Source organism: Nothobranchius furzeri, chromosome 11 (assembly GCF_043380555.1).
Source record: "Nothobranchius furzeri strain GRZ-AD chromosome 11, NfurGRZ-RIMD1, whole genome shotgun sequence".
NCBI classification, from domain to species: domain Eukaryota; kingdom Metazoa; phylum Chordata; class Actinopteri; order Cyprinodontiformes; family Nothobranchiidae; genus Nothobranchius; species Nothobranchius furzeri.
In genome coordinates, this window is record NC_091751.1 from 72350839 (window position 1) to 72375164 (window position 24326).

At 46.0% G+C, this 24326-nt stretch overlaps 2 protein-coding genes across 5 annotated transcripts in view; both read left to right on the plus strand.

Moving 5' to 3' along the window:
* Window positions 1-1865, plus strand: part of kcnn1a (potassium intermediate/small conductance calcium-activated channel, subfamily N, member 1a) — a 148524-nt gene extending 146659 nt beyond the window's left edge. The window contains exon 9 of one of the 2 annotated variants that reach the window (XM_070541837.1): window positions 330-1865. In XM_070541837.1, coding sequence (XP_070397938.1) covers window positions 330-626 — 297 coding nt within the window. In that variant the 3' untranslated portion in view covers window positions 627-1865. The remainder of the gene's footprint in view (window positions 1-329) is intronic. The other variant, XM_070541836.1, reaches the window with a different exon arrangement.
* Window positions 1866-9421: 7556 nt separating this feature from the next.
* LOC139061897 (uncharacterized) lies at window positions 9422-17023 on the plus strand. Of its 3 annotated transcripts, XM_070541839.1 has the most exons (4): window positions 9826-11258; window positions 11357-11761; window positions 11931-12175; window positions 12943-17023. In XM_070541839.1, exon 4 carries the CDS (start codon window positions 15055-15057, stop codon window positions 16342-16344), a length of 1290 nt encoding a protein of 429 aa, XP_070397940.1. In that variant the 5' UTR covers window positions 9826-11258; window positions 11357-11761; window positions 11931-12175; window positions 12943-15054; the 3' UTR covers window positions 16345-17023. The 3 variants fall into 3 exon arrangements, with proteins under 3 accessions (XP_070397942.1, XP_070397940.1, XP_070397941.1); XM_070541841.1 differs by lacking the exons at window positions 9826-11258; window positions 11357-11761 and adding an exon at window positions 9422-9815; XM_070541840.1 differs by having other exon boundaries at window positions 9826-11761.
* Window positions 17024-24326: the final 7303 nt, after the last annotated feature.

Sequence of the window (24326 nt, forward strand, 5' to 3'; positions counted from 1 at the left end):
AAGGGAAGCAGTTAGTCTTGTGGAAGACCTCCAACAGCTGGTAGCTAGGAGCTGAATGTGGCTGAGAGCAGCGCGTCTTGATAATGGAGTTGCTTTTAATGACATGAGTAGATGATGCCAGTCCGACACATAACGTGTTAAACGTCTTCTCTGGCTGTGGCAGCTGGGAGAGGCTGCTTGTTAAATCTCTGAGGAGATCAAATCTCTGCTGACCAGCACAGACTCCTCCTCTTCCTGCTTCCTCTGGGGACAGCGAACCCAGAGAGTACGCGTATTTTCTGCTTATCATGTGTGTACCCTAACACCTGTTTCCCTTCCCTCCCCATTAGACCCAGAATGTGATGTATGACCTGGTGTCTGAGCTGCAGGAGCGCAGCGAGGAGCTGGACAAGCGCATTGGCACGTTGGAGGACAAGCTGGACTCGGTGGCAGGCAGCTTGCAGGCCCTGCCCTGCCTCATCTCCCAAGCCATAACGCAGCAGCAGCAGGACTTTTTGGACGGCTTCGTTCACCGCTTTCGGCCCGCTTCGCTAGCGTCTGAACGCTCTGAACGGTCATGGACTTCCACCACACGTAGGCGGCGCTCTCCCTCAACGGCACCACACACGTCTTCTGACAGCGGATAGCCCCGAGGAGGAGTCCGGCCTTTCCCAAACAAACTCCCTTCAACTCCATCCAAAGCCATTTCTTTGCCCCTCGTTAGTCCACATCTGGACTAGGAGTGAACCTGCTCTCTGCCTTCATTCTGTCCTTCCTCTCTGGCTCCTTCCGCTCAGTCAAAGAGTCCAGATCCCGTTCCTCCGTGGCTGAGCCTTTCGGTGCAGGTTTGTTGGAGCTACTCCAGAAGAGCAGAGGCAGTCACAAAGGACAGAGCAGTAGCGCCCCCTACGTGACAGTAAGACTACAGAACTGAACAAACTGGACCAAAAAACCGAGACAAGTAGAAATTTGGTTTATGATTTAGCCATTGTATGGCTGTCAAGCTAGCTTTTTTGTAAAAGCCCTTGTATAGTTATAAATGACAGGGTCGCTGGGGTGAGGGCTGGCCATCACACCAGAGTCCTTAACCGTCTGCAGGGAAGTTGGTCTGAGGAGCCCGGGCCCACCTGGAAGACCTCATCTGTCCGTTTCACTGTTGGTCCTACAGGAGCGGGAGGCAAACCCGGGTGTCATGGACTCTTCCCCGCAGCGTCGGCGTCTGGAGGAACCGTGGTAGGGTTTGAAAATGCACCTGAAGAGAAGCGGGAAGAGCAAGGGAATGCATTTCCACAAGGTTGGAAACATTTTCACATTTGCCAACGTCAAGATATCAGCTTCCTTTGTTCTTACCAAGGGAAACCCCAGAGCGACTATCTTTTTTAGTTCCACGTGATTTTCAGTGCCTGAATGTATAAATAGTAGAAGGTTATTTAATTACTGATTTCAAAGCTTTTTTACAACAGTCTGAGTACAGCGTTGCATTCCTTTTTCAGATACATTCCTTTCCAGAAACGTAAAGAAAATGTCTTAATGTGAAGCATAGCATTGCCTCCATCTCACCGCAGCTCCAAACCTTTTGTGTGTTTTTACCGACGCCGAGACAACGGAGGAGCAGAGACCAGACTGACGTGTGTGTGTTTGTCCACTTCTAGCTGCTCACATGAATGATGACGTAGTCTCACCACCTCTGATTAGAGCTTCCTGTGGTATTTTTTAAATGGCATGTTTTCAATGCACTGTTATCCGGCCACACAGGCGCACGCCCGGTGGAACTAACCTGGCTTTTGATTTGCACGGTTCTTCCCAAAGATGACAATAGTTCACCATCGTTTTGGCTTGGTTATTCACACGACTTCTGTTTGTTGCTTTCTGTTGGGGGGGGGGGGGGGGGGGGGGGTGTCAGGTTTTAACATCAACTAGCAGAAAAACCCTCTTCTGAACGTTTCAGTTGATTTTCCCTTGTTTTCTTCCTCCACTGATGTTTCACCATGACCTTCATAGACAGGTCTTTAAAAGCACCCCCCGTTTCATCAGCCTTCAACGGGGAACACTTCCAGTTTTCTGGATGCTACACACACGGGAAAGCTGGCAGACGGAGGGCAAAACACACCGGCAGCATTGGATATGTATGATGAACAATACACCTCCATTAGTTCTAATTATGACCCCCGTTCATCCAGTGGTGCCAAACCCAGCGATAGTTTTTTAAAGCAAAGGAGAACATGTTGATGCAGGCTGACGCCGTGGTTGTGGACTTAATGGGCTTCCGTAGCTGTTCCTCTCTGCTTTTTATGCTTGACTAATTGGTGCTAGTCTCAACCTGTGTTATGAGGAGCTTTATTCACCAGTAAACAGCAACAGCTCTGCCACCTGCTGAAGTAAATGAGTGTCAGTAGTCTCCTGCTCAGTGGGCGGACATGGTAAATAATTAGGATTAGTAATATCGATTGAAGTATTGGTGAAGCAGCCCTGCGTAATCCGACCCCAGTAAACTTGGGTAAGGATATGAAGCTTAATTTTTCAGAACATCTGAATGTTCAAGAAGTTCTTCACATAAAGCTTTGTGATGCAGTTGATGTTAAAATCTGACCTTCTTAAACTGATTTGCCACCTGAAGTCTACGACCACCAGCTTTTAGACTTCTGTTGAACAGAGAGAATTGTGGTGTGTTCATTTTGTAATGAATCCACTGAAATATGAGTGGATCTGACATAAGGAATAATCACCAATACAAAAGAAAGGATCCAAATAAAACTGCTGAAGAACGTTCATCGACCCCCACCAAGGGAGGAGAGAAACTGGGCTGTCCTACCGTTTTCTCCCATGTCTGTATGACATTAGCTTTAGCCTAGCTGTCTGGCTACACTTCAGATCCATTACCTGGATTCAAATCCAGTCCATTCTGGAAAACCAACTCTGGAAAAGATGAATTAATGAGGATGTTTAAACACTGGGTTAAAACTCTCAGGCCAGAAACGAGGAAGAGATGGTGAAATAAAAAGAACCGGTTAAGAAATACTTTAATTACTGTTTATTTGTTGATAAACCTGATTTCATTTCCACTGATTTACCTGAAACTGTCCAAACTTCAGCACCTGAAGCAGCAACATGTAATGATTATGCCATGTTGGCCAGACCCGACCCAACGAGACCAGATTATTCCTTCCAGCACGATCACTTTAGACAGGCTGTGGTTATTGGGGAGGTGACGCTAGCTAGGTTGCTAACCTAACTCATAGCTAGCAGTAGCTTTCTTGTGTACTGTACAAAGGGACTTATTTAAAGAACTTGCTATTGCCCAAAACAGGGTCTAAAAACTCCTTTTTATGCTAATTTTAGCCCTTTTTATAAGACACACCATGTCGGCAAATCAGCGTAATATTACCGCAATGGACTGTCTATATAAACGCGCCATGCCGGCATGGTGTTGCGCGAATATTGCAGCATTCGTTCTGCCTCGCTTGGCAGTAATATTGCGGTAATGGTCTGTCGTATGCGCTGTAGGTCCTGAAATGACCAAGACAGGTTCGGAGCGATTGGAGAAAAAGATGTCTGCTTCTGAGTTGATGTTGGAGTCAAAAAACCAGTCAAAATAAGATTCACCGCTGCAGAGGGAGAGCACGACAGCTCTCATGCAAGCTTTGCCTACTTGCTTCAGCAGCTGCCAGAAGTGCTCTGTCGCTCATTCTCTCACAGCTGTTTTTATTCACTCAAGCAGGGAGAGGTTACGTGGTTGTACGAGGTTCAGTTTGAGCAATCGTCTGAACAGCAGACTTGCAGCCTTGAGTTGATGTTAGAAAGAATGCGGCTACAATCTCCACAGATGACAGGAACCTAACCTCACGCTATGTGCAGAGACACAGTACCCAAGAGGAGGGGGTGAGTAGCAGATAACAGGAGCATTTGGAATGTCTAATGAGCTGCAGGGTCAGGTTTGCACACACACATCAGGTTGCACATTACCAATGATCAGAAGTAAAAGATGTTGCTTGGGTTTACTTGTGTGCATTATCAGTTAAGTCTTAACAGCGCCCTGGTGCAACAGAGGCAGATGTCATGATGGCGTGGGGAGTTATTGCTGAGCTCCGGCTGGCAAATTAATTGAAAATGAAAGTAAAGACGGGCAGAAAGGTTTGATTTTTGAATAAATTCAGCTGAGATGGCAAACTGGAGCGCCGCAGCGCTCCACGAGCCTCTCTGTTAGAGCTGAAGCTCAGATCACCAGAGACCGCACAGGGACCGATGGGGACAGACGCCTTCAGGAGCTGCTTGTTAAAATAATCGTAACAATCACGGCTTCAATTGCAATAAAAAGCAAGTTATGTCCAAGATAAACGGAAGTCTGCGGCAGCGCAGAGACCGCCCCCATACCTCCTTTATGCCACTATCACCTAATCTTTTATGAAATTGCTACGATTGCACCACATGACTGCCACGGTCTGATCTTATAAACGACCTTTACCCTCCCAGGGAGCCACGGCGAATCCCCTTTTGCAAACGCTCTGGTCCTGTAAAGACAGCGCGTGTGATTTCAAAATAAAAATGTGGCGAGAACAAAAGTGTTAATTATAAGTATTGATAAGGGCGTGTCCCCGCTGTCCCTATCAAAATAAAGCCTGTGTTCTACGAGTCTTCTGCATTTGCGATAGCTGTGAGTCATCGTTTACATCGTTGAACAACAGGATCCAAGAGGAGAGCGACGCCGCTAAAATCAGCAATAAAACAAAGTACTTTAACCCGCAGGTCCCGAACCCCAGGACATTCCCATACAACACGAATAAACGAGCCCAGAGTCCCAGGGCAACAAAACGAGCAAAAACGATCCCATCTGATGCCCATGTTGTGTCTCATAACTGGTGTCAAATAAGCTCTATGAACAAATGTCACGTGTACGTATCGATGGTTGGGGTTTTAGAGGCCCTCAGTAGACATTCATTCCTGGGGAGGACGTGACACTTTGGGACGGCAGGTTGTTATGATTATATGAATCATAACAGGCTGGACACCAGGTGCTCACCTAGCCCTGATTTCCAGTAGACCTAATGGCCTTACAAGCTGACCTCATTCTGAAGTTGATCAATATTATTTTTAACATCAGTTTTGGGAAACTAAAACAGATGTTTTTCCACTAATTTCCTTCAGCGCCTTTACGGTCCCGGTTCTAGTTATAAAATGGTTTCAGCGTGACAAGATCATCCCATACAGGAGAGGATGCACAACCCTGATGTTTTAAATCTTTTCTTTCTACAGCCCTACTGAAGTGCCTCAAAACTGGGCCGTAACATAGATTAACGTTTTTAGTCAGCACTCCCGTAAAAGGTCTCGCTCAATATCTTTCCATGCAGGGTTCCTTTTCTCACCCAACCAGCAGGGAAAAGTCCTCTAACATAGGCCCAGTGGTAGAACTTCAAAATAGGGCATCCACATCCTCTATTAGCTCTTTTCACCTGCAGTGCTGGCAACTCAAGGCCAGGGTTCCAAACAAACAGTACCTTGGTAAGGGGAAGCAGAACCATGGCGCGTCTACATGGTGATGGGACTGAAGCAGGCAGGTTAGGGTCCTCTTGAATCCGATTCAGACAGACAGTTTAATGTGGCTGCTGCTGCAACATTAAGTCCAAGTTTACTACCCCAGTAGGTCGTTTGAACTATCTGAGCAGGTAAATAGTTTTTATGACTAATGTTAGCTAGCATCAGTAGATTTAGAATAATTGACCTGATTTCCTGAGAGAGAACTAAACCTCTCCAGTTTGTCAAACACAAGTGGAACATCTGCCATGTAAATTAAGGTATCATCTGCATAAAGGCTGACCATTTAAAAAATGCTTTTTCCTTTATATCTGCCACGATCGCTCCCCAGTTCCACCACTAACAGAAAATTCACTGCCACAACAATGTTGTGTAGATTTATTCATTTTCTGAGCCTCTACCTCACCTACAATCACTGCAATTTCAGTCTCAGTAAAATAGGGTTTTCTAGACCTCTGTTGCCATGGTTACCTGTGAAATTGCCCAGATGAGCTGGTTTATGTGTATGAAGAGTTTTCATTAAGTGCTTTGCTTTGCCCTGATGTGGCAAAAGTGGGCGTGTAGGAGACGGGGTCTGATCCAGAAACACCTGAGTGCATTGCTAGGACAGGTGTGATTTGTGAAGCAGGAATTGCGTAGAGCCGTGCATAAACAGTGTTTTATGGGTAGGACAATTAGTTTGTGTGAGGACATTATTTTAGCTGCATTTAGAGTTTTGGTAAGGATTCTATGCAACGTTTTAAAAATGAGGCCCCTGACCTCTGCTTTGGTAACTCAGCAGGAAAGAAAAGTACTTACGTCGTTTTTTTAAGATTAGAAAGAACAGAGTTTGCTTTCATGACTTGACATGACATTGATGACTTGTAACACAAATTGTTTTAATTATGGCCATCACACGCTCCCACGTGCACTATCATCATGGTTCTCACATGACTACAACAGCACACTGGGACCAGATAACAGCAAAATGACAGGAATTTATATAAGAAAAATGTTTTAAATCGTTTCCAAATTCAAGTCAAAATTCCCCTTTTAAAACACCCCGAGCAACCCCACCAGGCTCCAGAACCCACTTTAGCTGTTCTGGGGGAGTTTTTCGGAGTAAACATTTAAATCTGCACAACAAGCTAGCTTTTAAGAACAAACACGGTCACCCCTACCATTGGCTGTCATCCCTGGGCCACGCCCACCTGATACTGGAACGCACATCGTCACAGGAAACAAGATAGTTCTAAACACCAGTTTCACGTCTTTAATGGTCCGTGACATCAGATGGTGATTTTCTTTTTGGGACTCTGGTAGTTTGTCCTAAAGCTGAAGCGGTAGAAGCCGGCTGTTTCTCCTCCTCTGATGTTAAAGAGCGGAGAACCTCACGCCAGTGGCGTTCTGCTGCAAAAGAAGCCAGTGTGTGATGAGTGGAGGACCTAGGGAGGTGCGGCGGTCCAGCAGCTGCTTTTAGTCCGAGCCGTGTTCTCACAGATGTGAGACAACCACTTTATTATTTTTTTCTCTTTTTAGTAAAATATTCATAGTTATACGATGTTAGAATGTTAAGAGGCACGAAGAATGTTTTAAGCTAGCTTGCTCTGCAGATTTGCTTTAGTAGCCTTAAATAACAGAAATGTGTTGGATCAGTCTGAGATGTGCTCTTTACCGCGCCAAAACAGCCACACTCACAGGGCTTCCACCAACCCTTCACAATAAGAGTCTTCAATTCTCTAAGTATCTGAAGCAACAAGGTAGGTGATTGTTCTCTGGCAAAGAGAGAAGCGGTTTACAGTTTGTGCACAGCTGCAGATAAAAGCTAGTGTTGTGGTGCAGTTGGTAGCCCTGTTGTCGCACAGCAAGAAGGTTGCAGGTTCAAATCCCAACTGCAGCCTCTATAGTTGGTGCGTTCTGCAGGTTTTCTCTGGTTTCTGCAGACCTGAAACATGCCTGCCAGGCTAGAGGAGATTCTAACTGTCCCCTAGGTGAGTAAACGAATGGTTGTTGGTCTCCGTGTGTTCCTGTGATGGACGGGACACCTGTCCAGGACGTCCCCGCCTCCCACCTGGGTACTACTGGAGTTAGACGCCAGCTTCCTGTGAGAAAAATGTGGTGAAAGATAATCTGTGAATGAGCTAAAAGCTTTCTTAAAGGCAAACACTTAAATATATAAAACTATAAAATAAATACGTAAGAGTAACATAGGAATTTTCATTTTTCCATTTCTAATCTGATTTAAATAAATGATATTCCTGATATTTTGACTTTATTTTGGAAATAGTAACTCAGTTTGACCTTGTTCCTGAAACTGGGAGACAAGGAAAACTCTCCCTCCTTGTTTTCCCCGGTGGTCCCAGATCACTGGCCTGCGTGACGCATCGCTGGGTTGGGAACATTTGTAGGGTCCCAATGAACAAAGCTTGGAATCCTGTAACAACACAGGTAACGCCACCGTTAGTTGCTAAGGAAACCCCTAGCTCTCCTTTACCTTCAACCCCAACCCGAGGAGTTGAGGTTACAGCAGTTGGCCTACACAGGTGTCTCCAGGTGGCTCTGGACCCAGCATGGCTGAGCCTGGTAAACAGGGTGGGACTGGGCACCCAGGTGAGAGGGTGAGCAGGACCACATCCTCCATCAGACAGGAAACAGTAAGAATGGACAAGAATGCTGGAGTGAGTGGTGTGGAAAGGGAGGGGTGTCCTAATGATGGATGCTATCAGTTACACAGGGCAAAGGTCATGCAGGTCCCGGAGGGCAGCACGTTTTAGTGCTTTCTCTGCTCCAGCACAGCTGTGCAGCAGCTCCTCAGGCACTGCAGAAGCCTGTTAATCACCTGCTGACTGAAGTCAGGCGTGTCGAAGCAGGGTGAATCTAAAAGGTGCTGAGACCGGCCCGGCTGGACCACCCCAGGTGTAGGGTGGAGACCGGCCCAGATGTTAGGAGTCTAAAGTCATCAGGTATGAAGAAGGGTGTAAAACCCTGGGTCTGAACTCATTCTGGCTCGCGGGTTAGTAGAAGACGAGTCTGATCCTCTCAGAAGGTTGTTGTAGAGCAGACGTCAGAGCACAGCCCAAATGTAACGCCGCCATTGTTCTGTGAACACATGATGCATCCTGTACACTGTAGCCCTGGAATAAACCAACATTATTTGGACGGCAAAGGAAAAAAACATCTTCTCTCTTTACTGAATGTGTTTCATGCAGATTTGTTGTCCTTTGCTAGGAAAGCTTCAGCCTCGTTAAATTACTCTAGTTTTGTTGTTTTGACGGGATTTTGCTGAACATCCCCCTCTGTCGTGTTTAAAGGCTGGTGAGAGCGTCCTGTCAGAAACACACATCACAGGTGGGATCCCGTCAGACCGAAGCTTTCCCAAAACATCATAACACACACACACACACACACACAAACATAACACACAAACATAACACACACACACACACACACACACACACAAACATAACACACACACACACACACAAACATAACACACACACACACACACACAAACATAACACACACACACACACACAAACACACACACACAAACATAACACACACACACACACACACACACACACACACACACACACACATAACACACACACACACACACACAAACATAACACACACACACACACACACACACAAACATAACACACACACACACACACAAACACACACACACACACACACACACACACACACACACACACACAAACATAACACACACACACACACACAAACATAACACACACACACACACACACACACAAACATAACACACACACACACACACAAACATAACACACACACACACACACACAAACATAACACACACACACACACACACACACACACACACAAACATAACACACACACACACACACACACACACACACACAAACATAACACACACACACACACACACACACACAAACATAACACACACACACACACAAACACACACACACACACACACACACACACACACACACACACACACACATAAACAACGCTCTGAGGACACACAGCTGCCGAGGCGCTGCTCCAAGCTGCTCCACACAGAGCCAGGAATGTCCAGACAACAAGCCACCGCTCATGTCCACATGCACAACGAGGCCCAGCCGGCTTCATTACTGCACACTCAGCAGGGACTTGGCAGCAGAGCGACATCCCACACGAGTGGCAGTCACCTCCCCGTAGCGGTTGCTGCACGAGCCCATGCAGACGTGCAGCAGAGGAGCAGCTAGTCTTCATGCTGTGGGACGATGAAGGTCGTCGAATGCATCCACCACCGTGCTCCTAGCAGTTCTCCCACGAAGGTAAGCCTTTCAGGAGAGCAGGTGCAGCCCAGATGCATGAGGGGGTGTAAATGTACGATATCACTCATCAGCTTTTTAAACTACAAAGTGGAATGACTTTTTTTCTTCCCACCAATAAAATGGACACATGAGAGCGTAGATATTCATGTCTTCTTCCACCTTCTGTAGAACCGAAACTTTCATAGGTTTAGGATTCCTCAGATGAAAACATTCTCCTCGGATTTGAAACGAGGGATCACTCGTTCCAGTGAGACTCTGTTCAACAGCCTTCTGCTGCTCACAGAAAAACTCCCAATTACCATGTTGACCCTAATTATTCACTGGCAACTGCATTAACATTTCTTTTAATCTAGGTTCTCTGAACACCTCCTATGGCTAAATTCACTGCCTGGCCCAAAACCAGTTGCCACCCACCCTGATTCTCAATGGGGTTAAGGTCTGGACTCTGTGGTGGTTGATGCTCCTAAAACCACTCTTTTACTATGTGAGCCTGATGAATCCTGGCTTTCCCTGATGGAATACGGCCGTGCCATCAGAGAAGATGGAATAACCTGGTCATCCAGGATACTCAGGTAGTCAGCTGACCTCATTCTTGGAGCACTTCCTGTTGCTGAACCTAGACCTGACCACCTGCAGCAAGCCCAGATCATAGCCCTGCCCCCACAGGCTTGTACAGTAGGCATCACTTCATCTGCCTCTCTTCTTACCCTGATGTGCCATCACTCTGGACCAGGGTCCACCTGGACTCAGACCAGCTTTAATAAAGCAGTTCTGAACCCAGTTTTAGTTACACTGACCCAAGTTTCTGTGGGCTACTAGATGAATGGGTCCAAGATGATGGAGCGGGAGCGTGGAGGAAAACGTAACCAAATGATCCTGTGTCAGTGGTGCCACAGGCCTGCGGCCTGCACCGTTAGTACCGCTGCTTGTGAGGACACTACAGCTGCACCTTTTCTGCTGCTTTAGAAACAGAGCCTTAAAGACTGCCGCTCACGGCGAGGTATCTGCTGAGCAAACGGCCATTCGAGGCCGTTTGCTCAGCAGATACCTCGCCGTGTGCGTCTGATTTTCACCGAGTCTTCTGCCCCACAAGACGCTGAGCCGAATATCTGACCTGTTAGATATTTTCCACCTCATGAGGGGTAGAAACTCGCTGTGTGCGCACTACTGAGCTGCTGGCTGAGCTGAAATATTCTAGTGGCCAATCAAAGCGTGTTCTCCGCTCACATGACCCCAAGATGGCAGCCCCCTGTCTGCATGTCAGAAAATGCAAGAAATGAGGCGGAAAACTCGGTGAAAACCAGGCGCTCACGGCGAGGTGTCTGCTGAGCCATTCGAGGCCGTTTGCTCAGCAGGTACCTCGCCGTGAGCGGCAGGCTTAAGACGGGAGAAGCCAGAGCAGCTTCACCCGACGGTAGGGAAGAGAAGCTTACTGATCACATGGTAAGTGGACATCGTGCACGTTATAAACAGCAGCATGTGATGGTGGCACTAAATCCTGTTTAAAACAAGCTAACTGCGGTCCTGTTTATTCACTGTAGATGAGAACATGCCCTCCTGGCCAGCCCGGCAGAGCGAGAGTCCGGCGAGGGAATTATAACAGGGTTTTTAACCGTAGCTGTTTATTTTACATGGAATGATACCAGTCTGTGAGTGTTTCCCTACATTTACCCACCGTATCAGTAACCTGTTATGGACTCCATCCAGGGCATGCCATCCTACATTTGAATGAAAACAACTAGACATCTTTGGTCCCTTGAAGCCATGTCAGTTCTCTTCTGGAGGCTTTGTCAGGTCAAACTGGAACGTGCTAGCTTGGATGCTGTATGAGCTGTTTAACAGCCTGAACACGCATTTGACTGCCTCTTCCTACCCACTGAAGGAGTCACTGACCTCATCAGGCCAATTGTGTTTGGCCTTCAGGCGTTTGGATCAGATGAAGAAAGGTGAGTTAGGCGATAGAATGGGGGCGCTGCAGGTTGCCTTCTCTATCTGAAGTGGGTTTCTGCCTGTAGGATACAGGAGGGCAGCAACGTGTCAGTGTTCAGCAGCTCCTAAACTGATGTCCAAACAACAACTTGTGTTGTACTGACTACTGATGCTTTGTTTGCTTAGGGCGTGCCGTCTGCTGAGCAACAAAACCAACTGGCATGCTCACAGAGAGAAGCGCGTCTACATCTGATGAGCGGGAGTCCTCAGGTCCAAACGACTAACAGCTGTAGCGCCCTACAGGAGCAACGTGCCACCAGATGAGACGTCTGCCAGTGGGAGGTGCTATGGAGCACTGAACCGACACTTTAAAATCCTGAAGCTAGGAACAGCAAAGAGAGGCAAGCCTACAGAGGCCTGGCACGTTGTAGGTAAACAGAGTTCCTGTGTCCTCGGGCTCATGCACGATGTGCTATCTGAACTCTCCAACCAGGTCCAGACAGTCACCTGACCTGACCTAGTCTACGTTTAGCAATGGCCAGCATCAATGGGCCTCCTGTAGATCTTTTTGAACCAAGGCAGTGGGCAACTAGGTTGCAATGCCACCGTTCTGCCACCCAAGCCGAAAGAAAATGCGCCCAAAAAGCTCCTAACAGCTCGAGTCCCATCGGATTTGGAAGCTTTTGTAGATCCATGTTGTAATCACAGGAAGCAGTTTCTGTAACGTGCTTTTGTTTGGCTGTTCCCCTTTGAAATAAAGTCCTGTTATTAATGTCGACATTATACAGTGTGTGTGTGTGTGTGTGTGTGTGTGTGTGTGTCTGTGTGTGTGTGTGTGTGTGTGTGTCTGTGTGTGTGTGTGTGTGTGTGTGTGCGTGCGTGTGCGTGTGCGTGCGTGCGTGTGCGTGCGTGTGCGTGCGTGCGTGTGCGTGTGTGTGCGTGTGTGTGTGTGTGTGTGTGTGTGTGTGTGTGTGTGTGTGTGTGTAGGTTACAAATGCACATGTATGTGTAAGGGAAGTGAAAATGATGCTTAAACAGCTGATTTGTGAGAATCTGCCAAACAAACAGCGCGTTGCTGTCCTCTAGTGCCAAACAGCTCCTGTTGTCAAATATTTTGAATTTTGAGGTAACAATGATTTGTTCATGTGCTGGATTAAAACACGAAGGCAACTTTTTGTTTTTGTTCCAATTTTTTTAGGAGCTGAACTCAAAGATCAGAGAGGTTTTCTATAAACACGAAGATCCATAACTCAAATGCTGCTCACAACTCAGTCTAAAAGGCCCAGCCCCGTCCTCGCACGCACCCTACACTCCTCAGCAAAGTGCACTTGGAGGAAGGCTTCGAGTGTGTGGTACACAAAGAGGCTGACAGTGTTTGGAGATCCCAGTGGGTCAAGTGATTCCTGCGGGATTCCCGTGAAATGGGAGTCGAATTATTTATAATCACATTACCTGGACAAAACTGGACAAATAATCAAAGGAAGTGGGAATAAAAATAAGTTTCTGTTCAGTCTGAAACTGTTTGTGCCATTTTAATTTACATTTGGTTCTGTCTGACCGTTCTGACTACACTGATTGTGAAAATGTGTCGGACGTTTCTGATGTCTTCAAATCTTCGGACAATAAAATTCAGTTCAGTTTATTTGTAAAGCGCCAAATCACGACCAGAGTCGTCTCAAGGACCTGCACACAGTAAACAATACAGTACAGGTCAGGTCATTGAGCCAATCAGTAGCAAGTTTCCTATATAAGGAACCAGCAGGTCGCATCGAGTCACTGACTAGTGTCAGAGTCTTTACGGCAATCCTCATACTAAGCAAGCATGCAGCGACAGTGGAGAGGAAAACTCCCTTTTAACAGGAAGAAACCTCCAGAGAATCCTGGCTCAGTATAAGCAGCCATCCTCCACGACTCACACACACACACACACACGCACACACCACACACACACACACACACACACGCACACACACACACGCACACACGCACACACACACACACACACACACACACACACACACACACACACACACACACACACACACACACTTTTCCAGGATAAGTAGGACTCCTCCTGGTGCGCAGAGCGCCATGTTCTACAACCCCCCAAGGAGCTTCAAAACACAATCAGTCATTCCTCCATTCACATGCTAGGGGATGAGCTACATTGTTGCCACAGCTACACTGACAGAGGCGAGACTGCCTAGGACTGGCACCATCGGTCCCTCCGACCACCAGCAGTAGGCAGGCGGGTTAAGTGTCTTGCCCAAGGACACAACAGCAGCATTATCTTTTCGGAGCCGGGATCAAACCTGCAAAGTGCCTTGTGGGTCTCATGCATATACACAAGCTGGCTCGTTGAGCGCTCCACCATTAACGATGGTGACCACAGATCAAGGAAACGCTATTTCACAAGCAGTCTGTGAAGGTTCTCAGTCATCCAGGTCATTGTAGTCTAATGAGCTTTGAAAGAAAAGCGTCTGGACTTCTTTGAGTTGCTTGAAGACGTTTCACCTCTCATCTGAGAGGCTTCTTCAGTTCTAAGGTCAAATGGTGGAGAGTCCCAGATTTAAACCCAGTGGGAGTTTCCCCCCGAAGAGGGAACAAAAGACCCCCTGATGATCTTCTACATAAACACATGAGCCAAGGTGTGAGGGTGGGTGTGGGTCCTATTCAGCCAGAGTTTCGGGTGAGCTCATTGTGAAGCCTGGCCCCACCCTATCATGTGAATTCCTGAGGTCAGATGGCCCAGGATATGCGTGGGCGTTGAGGCATCTGGGAAGGGATCTCAAAACTGGATTATAGATGGCAGACAGTTGGTGTCGTAGACCACCGCCTCTGTTCAAAGATGGTTGCTCACAGTGGACATAAATGGCTTCCTTTACTCCTCTTTCAAACCATCTGTCCTCTCTGTCCAAAATGTGAACGTTGGCATCCTCGAACATCCTAAAGACAAACTGAACATTGTGGTGTATGCTGTACAGTGCAGCGAGGAATGCCCAGACCTCTACATCGGAGAAACCAAACAGCCACTTCACAAGCGCATGGCACAACATAGAAGAGCCACCTCCACGGGACAGGACTCAGCAGTTCATTTGCATCTAAAGGACAAAGGTCACTCTTTCGAGGATGCCAACGTTCACATTTTGGACAGAGAGGACAGATGGTTAGACCTTGTGAGTGATCGCATGGACGGCGGCGAATCAGTGGGGCTAACTTGGCTAACCTTAGCTATCCCAAGGTGATCGGCTCTGGCGGGCGCTCCAAACCCAGCTCCAAGACGTCCACTTCACTCCTCAGCATTGCTCTCATGAATGTCCGATCGATCGGGAATAAAACGGCTTTTTTGAAAGACTATTTCATCGACCAGTCAATAAACCTGTTCTTCATGACTGAAACCTGGGTCCAGCCTGGTGAGTCGGCCCCTCGATCAGAACTTTGTCCTCCTGAGTGCCTAGTCTTAAACGAGCCTAGACCCTCTGGTCGTGGTGGGGGTTTGCTGACTTTATACAACTCCTTTCTCCCTCTGAAATCACTCTCTGGTTTTGTGACTCCCTCCAGCTTTGAGCTGTCAATGTTTGAATTAGCCTGCTGCCCACCTGTACTCTGTGCTCTCCGTTACCGTCCACCTAAATATAACGCGGTCTTTCTAAATGAATTTTCAGACTTTTTAGCCGATTTCCTCCCAAAACATGAAAGAGATATTATCCTTGGTGACTTTAACATTAATGTCTGCTGTCCCACAAAGCCCTTGGTAAAGGAGTTTTTGGACATTTTAGATTCATTTGATCTACAGCAGCTGGTCAAAGATCCTACCCTTGAACACTCCCATACACTGGACTTAGTTTTATCTTTTGGACTCTGTGTTTCTGATTTATTTGTGGATCAGGTTTGTATCTCCGATCATTTTCCAATCATTTTTAATACCTCAAACCTCAAACCCTCGTCCTCTGTTATGCTGTCATCTAGCCTGGAGGCTGGCCTTTTAACATCCTTCTCCTCATGTACATCGGTGGGGGTAGATGGTTTGGTGGACTCCTTCAATACGGCTTGTTCTGCTGCCCTAGACTCTGTTGCACCGCTCAAACTCAGGCAAAAGAAGACCATCTCTGATCCCTGGGTAAACGACAACACTGATGCTCTCAGACGCCAGTGTAGGACACTTGAACGTAAATGGAAAAAGGACAAGCTACAAATTTCCCAACAAATGCTGAAAGACTCCCTGGCAGCTTACCAAAAAGCTGTCAGATCAGCTAAAAATAATTATTTTGCCAACATCACTGAGAGGCATCGTGGTGATCAACGCAAGCTTTTCAGTACCGTTAACTCTGTTCTTTCACTAAAGGAATCCACCGCCCCCTCCACACCAACCATAGAACTTTGCACTGATTTTCAGAATTTTTTCCTGGAAAAAATCAGTTCTATTAGACAGAATCTGTTGGGACCTGTTACCCAGAAAGAACCACTCTGTTCTCCTCCATTCTCTGATTTTGATCCTGTCTCCCTACAAGATCTGGATAAATTAATCAAGTCCATGAAACCCTCAGGCTCCCCACTGGATGCTCTCCCCCCATGCTGCTACTTGGGGCTCTGCCAGTAGTCGGCCCTTTTATTTTGAGTATTTAAATTCCAGTTTGTCATCGGGAGTGTTTCCAGATTCCTTTAAGAAGGCGGTCGTCCAACCGCTATTGAAAAAACCTGGCCTGGATCAAAATGATTATGCAAGTTTCCGTCCAATCTCCAAACTTCCTTTTTTATCAAAGGTTATTGAAAAAGTGGTGCATGCTCTACTCTCACATCATTTACTGGAACATTCACTACTCGACCACTTTCAGTCTGCTTTTAGGCCAAATCATAGCACCGAGTCTGCACATATCCGTGTGTTAAATGACATTCTGACAGAAACTGATGCTGGTTCCTGTGTTCTGTTACTACTGCTAGAACTATCAGCAGCATTCGATACAGTTGACCATAACATTCTGTTAACTAGGCTGAAATCTTTTGTTGGAGTCACAGGGACTGCACTAAATTGGTTTCACTCCTATCTGTCTGACAGGAGCTTCAGCATCCACATAGGCGATTGCTCCTCTCCTTTTGCCCCACTCTCCTGGGGAGTTCCCCAGGGCTCTATTCTAGGTCCACTCATCTTTTCTATTTATATTTTGCCACTGGGAACTACCATTGCTAAACACGGCCTACATTATCACATATACGCCGATGACTGTCAAATTTATGTGGTTTTAAATCAACTAAGTTCCATTACCCAGCTCTCAGATTGTCTCTCAGAAATTAAAACCTGGATAGCTTCCAATTTCCTGAAGTTCAATGACAATAAGACTGAGGCCATTTTATTCAAACCAAAACATCATCTGCATACTTCTGCTGCCTTTGATCTCTCCCCCCTACACCTTAGTTCATGTGTGACCAGCCTTGGGGTTAAACTGGATGTCGACTTGTCAATGAGTGCACATGTTTATGCCACTGTTCGATCCTGCTTCTTCCAGCTTCGTCGCCTTGCCCGACTAAAGCCCATTCTTAAGAGACCACACTTAGAATCAGTGATTCATGCATTTATCACTTCCAGACTCGATTTTTCCAACTCGGTTCTAATTGGTGTAAACGTATCTGTCCTAAATCATCTGCAGAAAGTCCAGAATGCTGCAGCCAGATTTCTCTCCAATGCTAATAAACGCTGCCACATCACTCCCATTCTGGCGGATCTGCACTGGATTCCTGTGCAATTTCAAATTCAACACAGTTATAACTTTTACTTACAAAGTCCTGAATGGTCTAGCCCCCTTATACCTCTCTGAGCTGCCCCCCCCCCCCCCCCCCCCCCCCCCGGTCACTAAGGTCTGCTGATCATCTACTGCTCATAGTCCCTAAAATGAAGTATAAAGCTCGTGGAGAGCGTGCGTTCGCCTTTGCAGCTCCCAGACTTTGGAACGCACTCCCTCTGGTGGTACGCCAGGCTTCTTCACTGGCCCAGTTTAAATCCAGCCTGAAGACACATTTTTTTATTTGGCTTTTGGTCAATGATTGGTCTTTTATGCTGTGACTCTTCTGTTTTACTGACTTCTGTTTTTATTGACTTCTCTTTTATGGGCTGTTTTATACATTTGTATTTTTTTTAGGTGTTTCTATTTTATGACAGCTTTTATCTGTGTTTAATGTGTATGTATGTGTATTTTAAATGGCTTTTTAGGTTTAACTGTGCAGTGCTTTGGTCAGCTGACATGCTGTTTTTAAATGCGCTATATAAATAAAATTGGATTGGATAAATAAACATGTTAATAAACAAATAATCTAAGCTAAGAGCACTACTTTGGCAATTCCAGCAGGATGTGTGGGTATGTTGTATGATTCTGAGATACATCAGACGGTATATTCAACACAAATTATAATAATAACAATAATCAGGGGGTAACATGAAATGCCAGGGACATAAGATGGTCCACAAAAGGTTGCCAGACATACAAAACTCTGCATCTAAGTCTCTGAAGACAATACTTCATTTTTCCAACTTCATAAAGTAACGTGAGAGTGTGTAGGTGGGTAAGAGTCCGTCCAGCGCATTAAAAAAGCTCTCCTAGGCAGAAGCATAAGACATGATAAGTCAGCAGAATGAGATGGCGAAGAGTCGTAACCAGAAAGTCTCCCAAACAGAGCAGCTAAAGGAGACAGCGGGACTTCTGCAGACTGGACAGCTGAACGAGTTAAAGACCGAGTTCCTAAATGTAGACAAGGCCGGGCCGGTTAGTTCTGATTTCTGTTAACAGCCCAAGTTCAACCGGAGTTGGACTAAATTCATACTTTTTTAGACCATCAGATAAACTGTGAAAACCGTGATTCTGATCTGTGAGAGCTGAGAGGAGACGAGCTCACCAACATAAAAAATAACACACACACACACACACACACACACACACACTCGAGATCCCTTTGCTGTTGGTGGAAGTCTCACATAAACCGATGAGGATGCTTCAGCAGCGTTTTGCTGCAGAGGGAAGCTGAAGCTCACACCCGCTGTCCCGGAGCGGAGCTGCGGAGCAGTGACACAGACTTTATGGCAAAGTTTAGATATTGCAGCGTTCTGTGACAGATTGAAGAGAAAATACGTGTTTTTATTTTTTCTGCTTGGTTTTGGTTAGCGGTCTGTTAAGTGACGTGCACTCATGACGCAGCGTGTCCTGCTGGAGAGAGGCGTCCTGCATCTGCCTCGCTGAAATCTTGCGCTGTAGCCTACAGGGTGCCACGTTACTGGAGTTCTCACAGTGTGACGTGAACAGTGCTGTATGACGGCCAAAAAGTGCAGTCCTGCTTTCAGGCAGTCCTTTGACCTCGTGACTCTCATCTGCTCTGCCATGCGTCGTGAGCTGTAAGGTCTGTTATAGACAGGTGTGGCTTTCCCAATCAGGTCCGATCAGGATAATCAAACACAGCTGGACTCCAGTGAAGGTGTAGGACCATCTCAAGGATGATCAGAAGAAATGGAAAGCACCTGAGTTAAATATATCAGTGTCACAGCAAATACTTCGGACCATGTGATACTTGAGTTTTTCTTTGTTAATAATCTATCCATCCGTTTTCAGCCACTTAGCTGGAGTCGGGTCGCGGGGGCTGCAGCCCAGACTCTCCTCTCCCCAGCTGCTTGAGCCAGCTCCTCCAGCAGAACCTCATGGCATTTCCAGGCCAGCTGAGAGACATGGTACCTGGCCCGTCTTTGTACATCACCTTCTTATGGTTCTAGAACCCCCCAAGGCGCTTTACAACACAATCAGTCATTCACCCATTCACACGCTGGTGGGGATGAGCTACGATGTAGCCACAGCTACAGAAAGAGGCGAGGCTGCTGAGCACTGGCGCCACCGGCCCCTCCGACCACCAGCAGCAGGCAAGGCAGGTTAAGTCTTGCCCAAGGACACAACAGCAGAATTCTCTGGTGTGAGCTGGGATTGAACCTGCAACCTTCTGATTACTGGACAACCCGCTCAACCTCGTGAGCTGCTGCTGTCCCTTTTCATGAATATCTTTAATAATAATTTCTTCTAGTGACAACATAGTGGCCTTCATTTGCAATTTGACTTGTAAGAATATGATTAGATGTTGTCACGGTGTGGAGGGAAGGTGAGGGAGGAAGAGCGGATCCTTCAGGCAGGTAAATCAACCCAGGCAAAATGGACATTTGGTTCCTCTTTAACGGTCAGGAGTGCAGACCCGACAGGGTAGACCGATATGAACTCAAACCGAACACGTAACAAGTGTAACTGACAACGCACAAGACTCAGACACACACTGGGATGGGTCATCAGGTAACACGAGGCAGGTGGACGCAATTAAGGTCAAACCCAGGCACAGGGGAGCCATCATGTGACAGAACTAGGATCAAATAAATTATTGCTATGTAAAATAGTAGTTGCAGAGAGGGCTGACTGTTGATTAAATGTTAAAATGTCTTGCCATAACGGCCTTCTATCTGCCTAACTGTTGGGTCTGTACTAAAAACCTCCAATGTAGTGTGTGTGTGTGTGTGTGTGTGTGTGTGTGTGTGTGCGTCTGTGCGTGTGTGCGTGTGCGTGTGCGTGTGTGTGTGTGTGTGTGTGTGTGTGTGTGTGTGTGTGTGTGCGTCTGTGCGTGTGTGTGTGTGTGTGCGCGTGTGTGTGTGTGTGTGTGCGTGTGTGTGTGTGTGTGCGTCTGTGCGTGTGTGTGTGCGTGTGTGTGTGTGCGTCTGTGCGTGTGTGTGTGTGTGTGTGTGTGCGTGTGTGCGTGTGTGTGTGTGTGTGTGTGTGTGTGTGTGTGTGTGTGTGTGTGTGTGTGTGTGTGTGTGGACAAAAACTGGTTAAAAGTTGTGAATCAAGATAAAAACAAAGTAGCAGAGCCATCGTGAAGTAGATGACGTAGTGCTCACTGTCCCAATTCAGCAACTATGTGCACACACGTGTGTGCACCTGAAACCTTGCTGCACACTTCCAAGTGCACCTTGCTCAGGACCGTAGGGTGCAGTGTGGGTAATGGCCCAGGAGTCAGGTTCCTCCACAGGTGTCAGTTACAGGTTTTATGTAAGGCGCAGGTGTCAAAAATTCATGAGGTTTACGGCAGCTTGTGAGGGTCAAAACGAACACTGTGAGCTCAGAAAGGAGGTGTTGTTGTCTCCTCGGTGAGCAGTAGCGACCGTCCTCGGCTGGGTGAGTAGACTTTTTATTAAATGCAACGCTTGTGTTGAAATCTGGTCTGTCTGCTGGTCAGTTAGCCTGTCTGAACGCCGACCTGCAACATCAGAACACATGTAATAACACAAGACACGACGAGGAAGTAGTCTGTGAAAAGTTAAATATTAGTTAAATAAACTAAAACTTAAAAACATTTAAACAGATGAAATTAGTTGCTGTTTTAATGTTCCTTAACAATAGTTGACCTAAAGCCTCCTGGCTCCTCCACACCTGGCTGGGTTTTGTGCAGGTGAGGCTGGCCTCTTGTGTATGAATAATTGAAGACTATTGGGTTCTGGTTCATCAGTGGGGTGGGGGGTGGGGGGGTGGGGGGTGGGGGGTGGGGATACCACAAAATTTTTAAAACTGGCGAGGACACCAATTATCAGATGAGCACCTAACCTCAGGACCACTCGCAAGCTTTCTCAGAAAAATACCCATAAAATGAAGCGTAGCTTACCTGTCCGGTTTTGGTTAACTCCATATTCCCTCACCAGAACCGAGCTGTCTGAGATCTGCCCAATATAAAAATAATAAAATGGAATTACTAAAAAGTAGTTGTAGTCTTGCTGTTGGACCGTCCAAGAGAAAAACGGAACTGATATCAGATAAAAGTGCAGCCCTAGCAGTAAAACCATTCATGTCTGATATTAAAGGTATAGCGGAGGACCTGTTTCTTCTGGGTGCATCATCTCAGCCAATAGTCCACCTAACTGTCAATCATTCTGGTGAAACATTCACGCACGGCTGTCATCGTACGTGCTGTTGCTGGCTAGTTTTCACTTCCTCCGCACGCACAAAGCAAAGGTTGGGCTCCCCGCAGGCGCCTCTGTCGCCGGTTTTCTGCTCCACAGGAAAGCTAAGGTTTGGCGTGCTATTTGGAGAAATTCATTTCTGCAAAGCTGGCAGCTACAGAACACACAGTTTCCAAAATGTGGAGAGGACGGTTCTTTGCTGAAATTCAGAAACATCCTCCGCCATACCTTTAAATGAAGGTTTAGTTTAGCTAAAGCTCTCTCTAGTGTTCAGCACGCTGATCACGGCTGAATGTCCCAGCATACTTAACTTTTTCTCAAATGTTGAAAATTAAACTACATGTGTTAATTGTTGAAATGCGGTAACCAGAATTCAAACAATTAAGCTTCCGCACTTTTTTTTTACTTTTTCAACTGCTTAAAATTTTCATTTATTTCAGCAAATGTGGTATCAAAACGAGCTCTTTCCCTGCATTACTTTTGGCTTTGATATCTTTAATATTTTTTGAGTTATTCAACCTTTTCTGTGATTATTTTCCTATTAAATTGAATGGGATTGGTCTATTTTCCACAAAATCCTGTCACTTTTTTGCTATAGGGTTACCTTAAACTTTTGGCAATAACTCGTAAAAGATCTTGATATCTTTTACGGTTTTTCTAACATCACAGGTAGAATTTGAGGTACAACTTGAAATTTTCAGAAAAATCCACAAAACTTATAATGGGAAGAGATCGGAGCGATGAGCCTCCTTTGCTCCATTTGTCCTGATAGAACCGTAGGTCTGACTGAAATGAGACAGAAATGCAGCGGCTTACAGAAATACCTTTGTTTTGAGCTATAATGAATGAATATACTCCAAAAACTTTGGTCGTAGCATTCTTTTTTTAGAGAATATTCAAATTTTAAGAAATGATTATGGCTCACTCTAAACTGAAGATTCCCTCTCTAACCCGGTATCACTGTGGAACGGCAGCGGGATGTTTCAGATCATATCCGCTGTAGTCTGTGGAGCGTTTCAAACCAAACCCTAACCCAACATCCCAGAAGCGGCATGTCGCACAGCTAAAGACGGAATCAGGTTTGGTTTAATGGCGGATTGTATAAACAAACCGTGCGTGGAAAGAATTTGTCTAAACATAACTGTAGCGTCATGAATGGCCTCATATTTGTGACCCAGAGGTCACACTTTCCCAGCTGGATCAAGCCGCAACCTTTGCTCCACAGATTACCCCAGGAGCCGTGAAGTCAGCAAAACACCATCTTTATCTGCTGCTGTTCCGTCCCAAGATGAAGGACACTTCAAGATTTTAAAATAATAATTTTAAAATAATAATTCAATAAACTGTTTTACTGTTTATTACAATCATCATAAATAATCATCTTGGTTCCGAAAATGTATTTAATTACTGAAATGACTTATTATGCTTTGGGTTGATAATAATTATTGTTCATGATAATCAGTCATGTGTGATCATCAACCAGAAGGTCATTGGCACGTGGACACCTCATGCAGAGGGCTGGATTGTTTTTGACGCGCTGGGAGTGAGAATGTGTTGCTTTAGCAGCAGAGAGAGAGGCAGTGCCACTTTGTCGCTGTTCCTAACGCCTAGTGACAAAGCTAGCTACATTTCTGAGGACCCTTAGCTACTTTCTGTAGAACGTTCTTCTAGATATTTCCTGCTAATTAGCAACAAAATAGCCATTTTCACTCCGAACCGTTCTTTGGTTTGACGTTGTTTCAGCTGTCATCAAGGATATAAATGTTACAGATACATCAAAAGTTATTGGTGTGTAGCTCACTTTGCAAGATGTCGGACTCCCGTGCAGAAGACCTGGGTTTGATTCCGGGTGTAACCATAATTAATTTAGAGTTTATTTTTTACATTAATGGTATATTTTTTACAGTAAGATGCCCAAATTTTTATTTGAGACTCGCCGAATGGCATTGAATTCACAGATAAAAAAGATGTGGGTTCAACTTTCATTTTGGAACAATTTTTCAAGCAAGGGAAGGGAATGATCTGAGCATGCAGGAGGACTGACCCATCATAAACCTTTGTCGGCTGTGCTGAAGAGAAAGCTACAGAACCACATTATTTAATTAATTAGCTGCGTGTTCTCCTGTCCTCTGTCCTCAGGGCCACACACACACACACACACACACACACACACACACACACACACACACACACACACACACACACACACACACACACGGGACTGTCTCAGCTGTTATTTTCGTTAAGGAGTGTGCACGTACAGCATGCGCGCCTTGTGCACGAGCCTACTATTGAAGCTGCCGTTACGCTTTTGGCCTGAGGGGGCGATCACGAGCATAAAAGTTCAAAAGTCTGCATGTATCAAAGAAAGGTTGACTTTATATTTCAGGTTAACAGAAAACTGGCGACACCATGCCTGAAGCGGGTGACGGGGTTGGTTAACAGAAATAATTTCAGTGGTCCAGGGTGGATCATTCAGTAAGATTCTACTTTTGACGGTACCGGGGATGAGACTTGTAGTTTTTGATAATGGTGGAGAGGCTGGTGTTCCTGGCTAAAATGATGTCTTTATTACAATGAGTGACCTGTGACTTTGCTCTGCTGAAGCACTTCTCCAT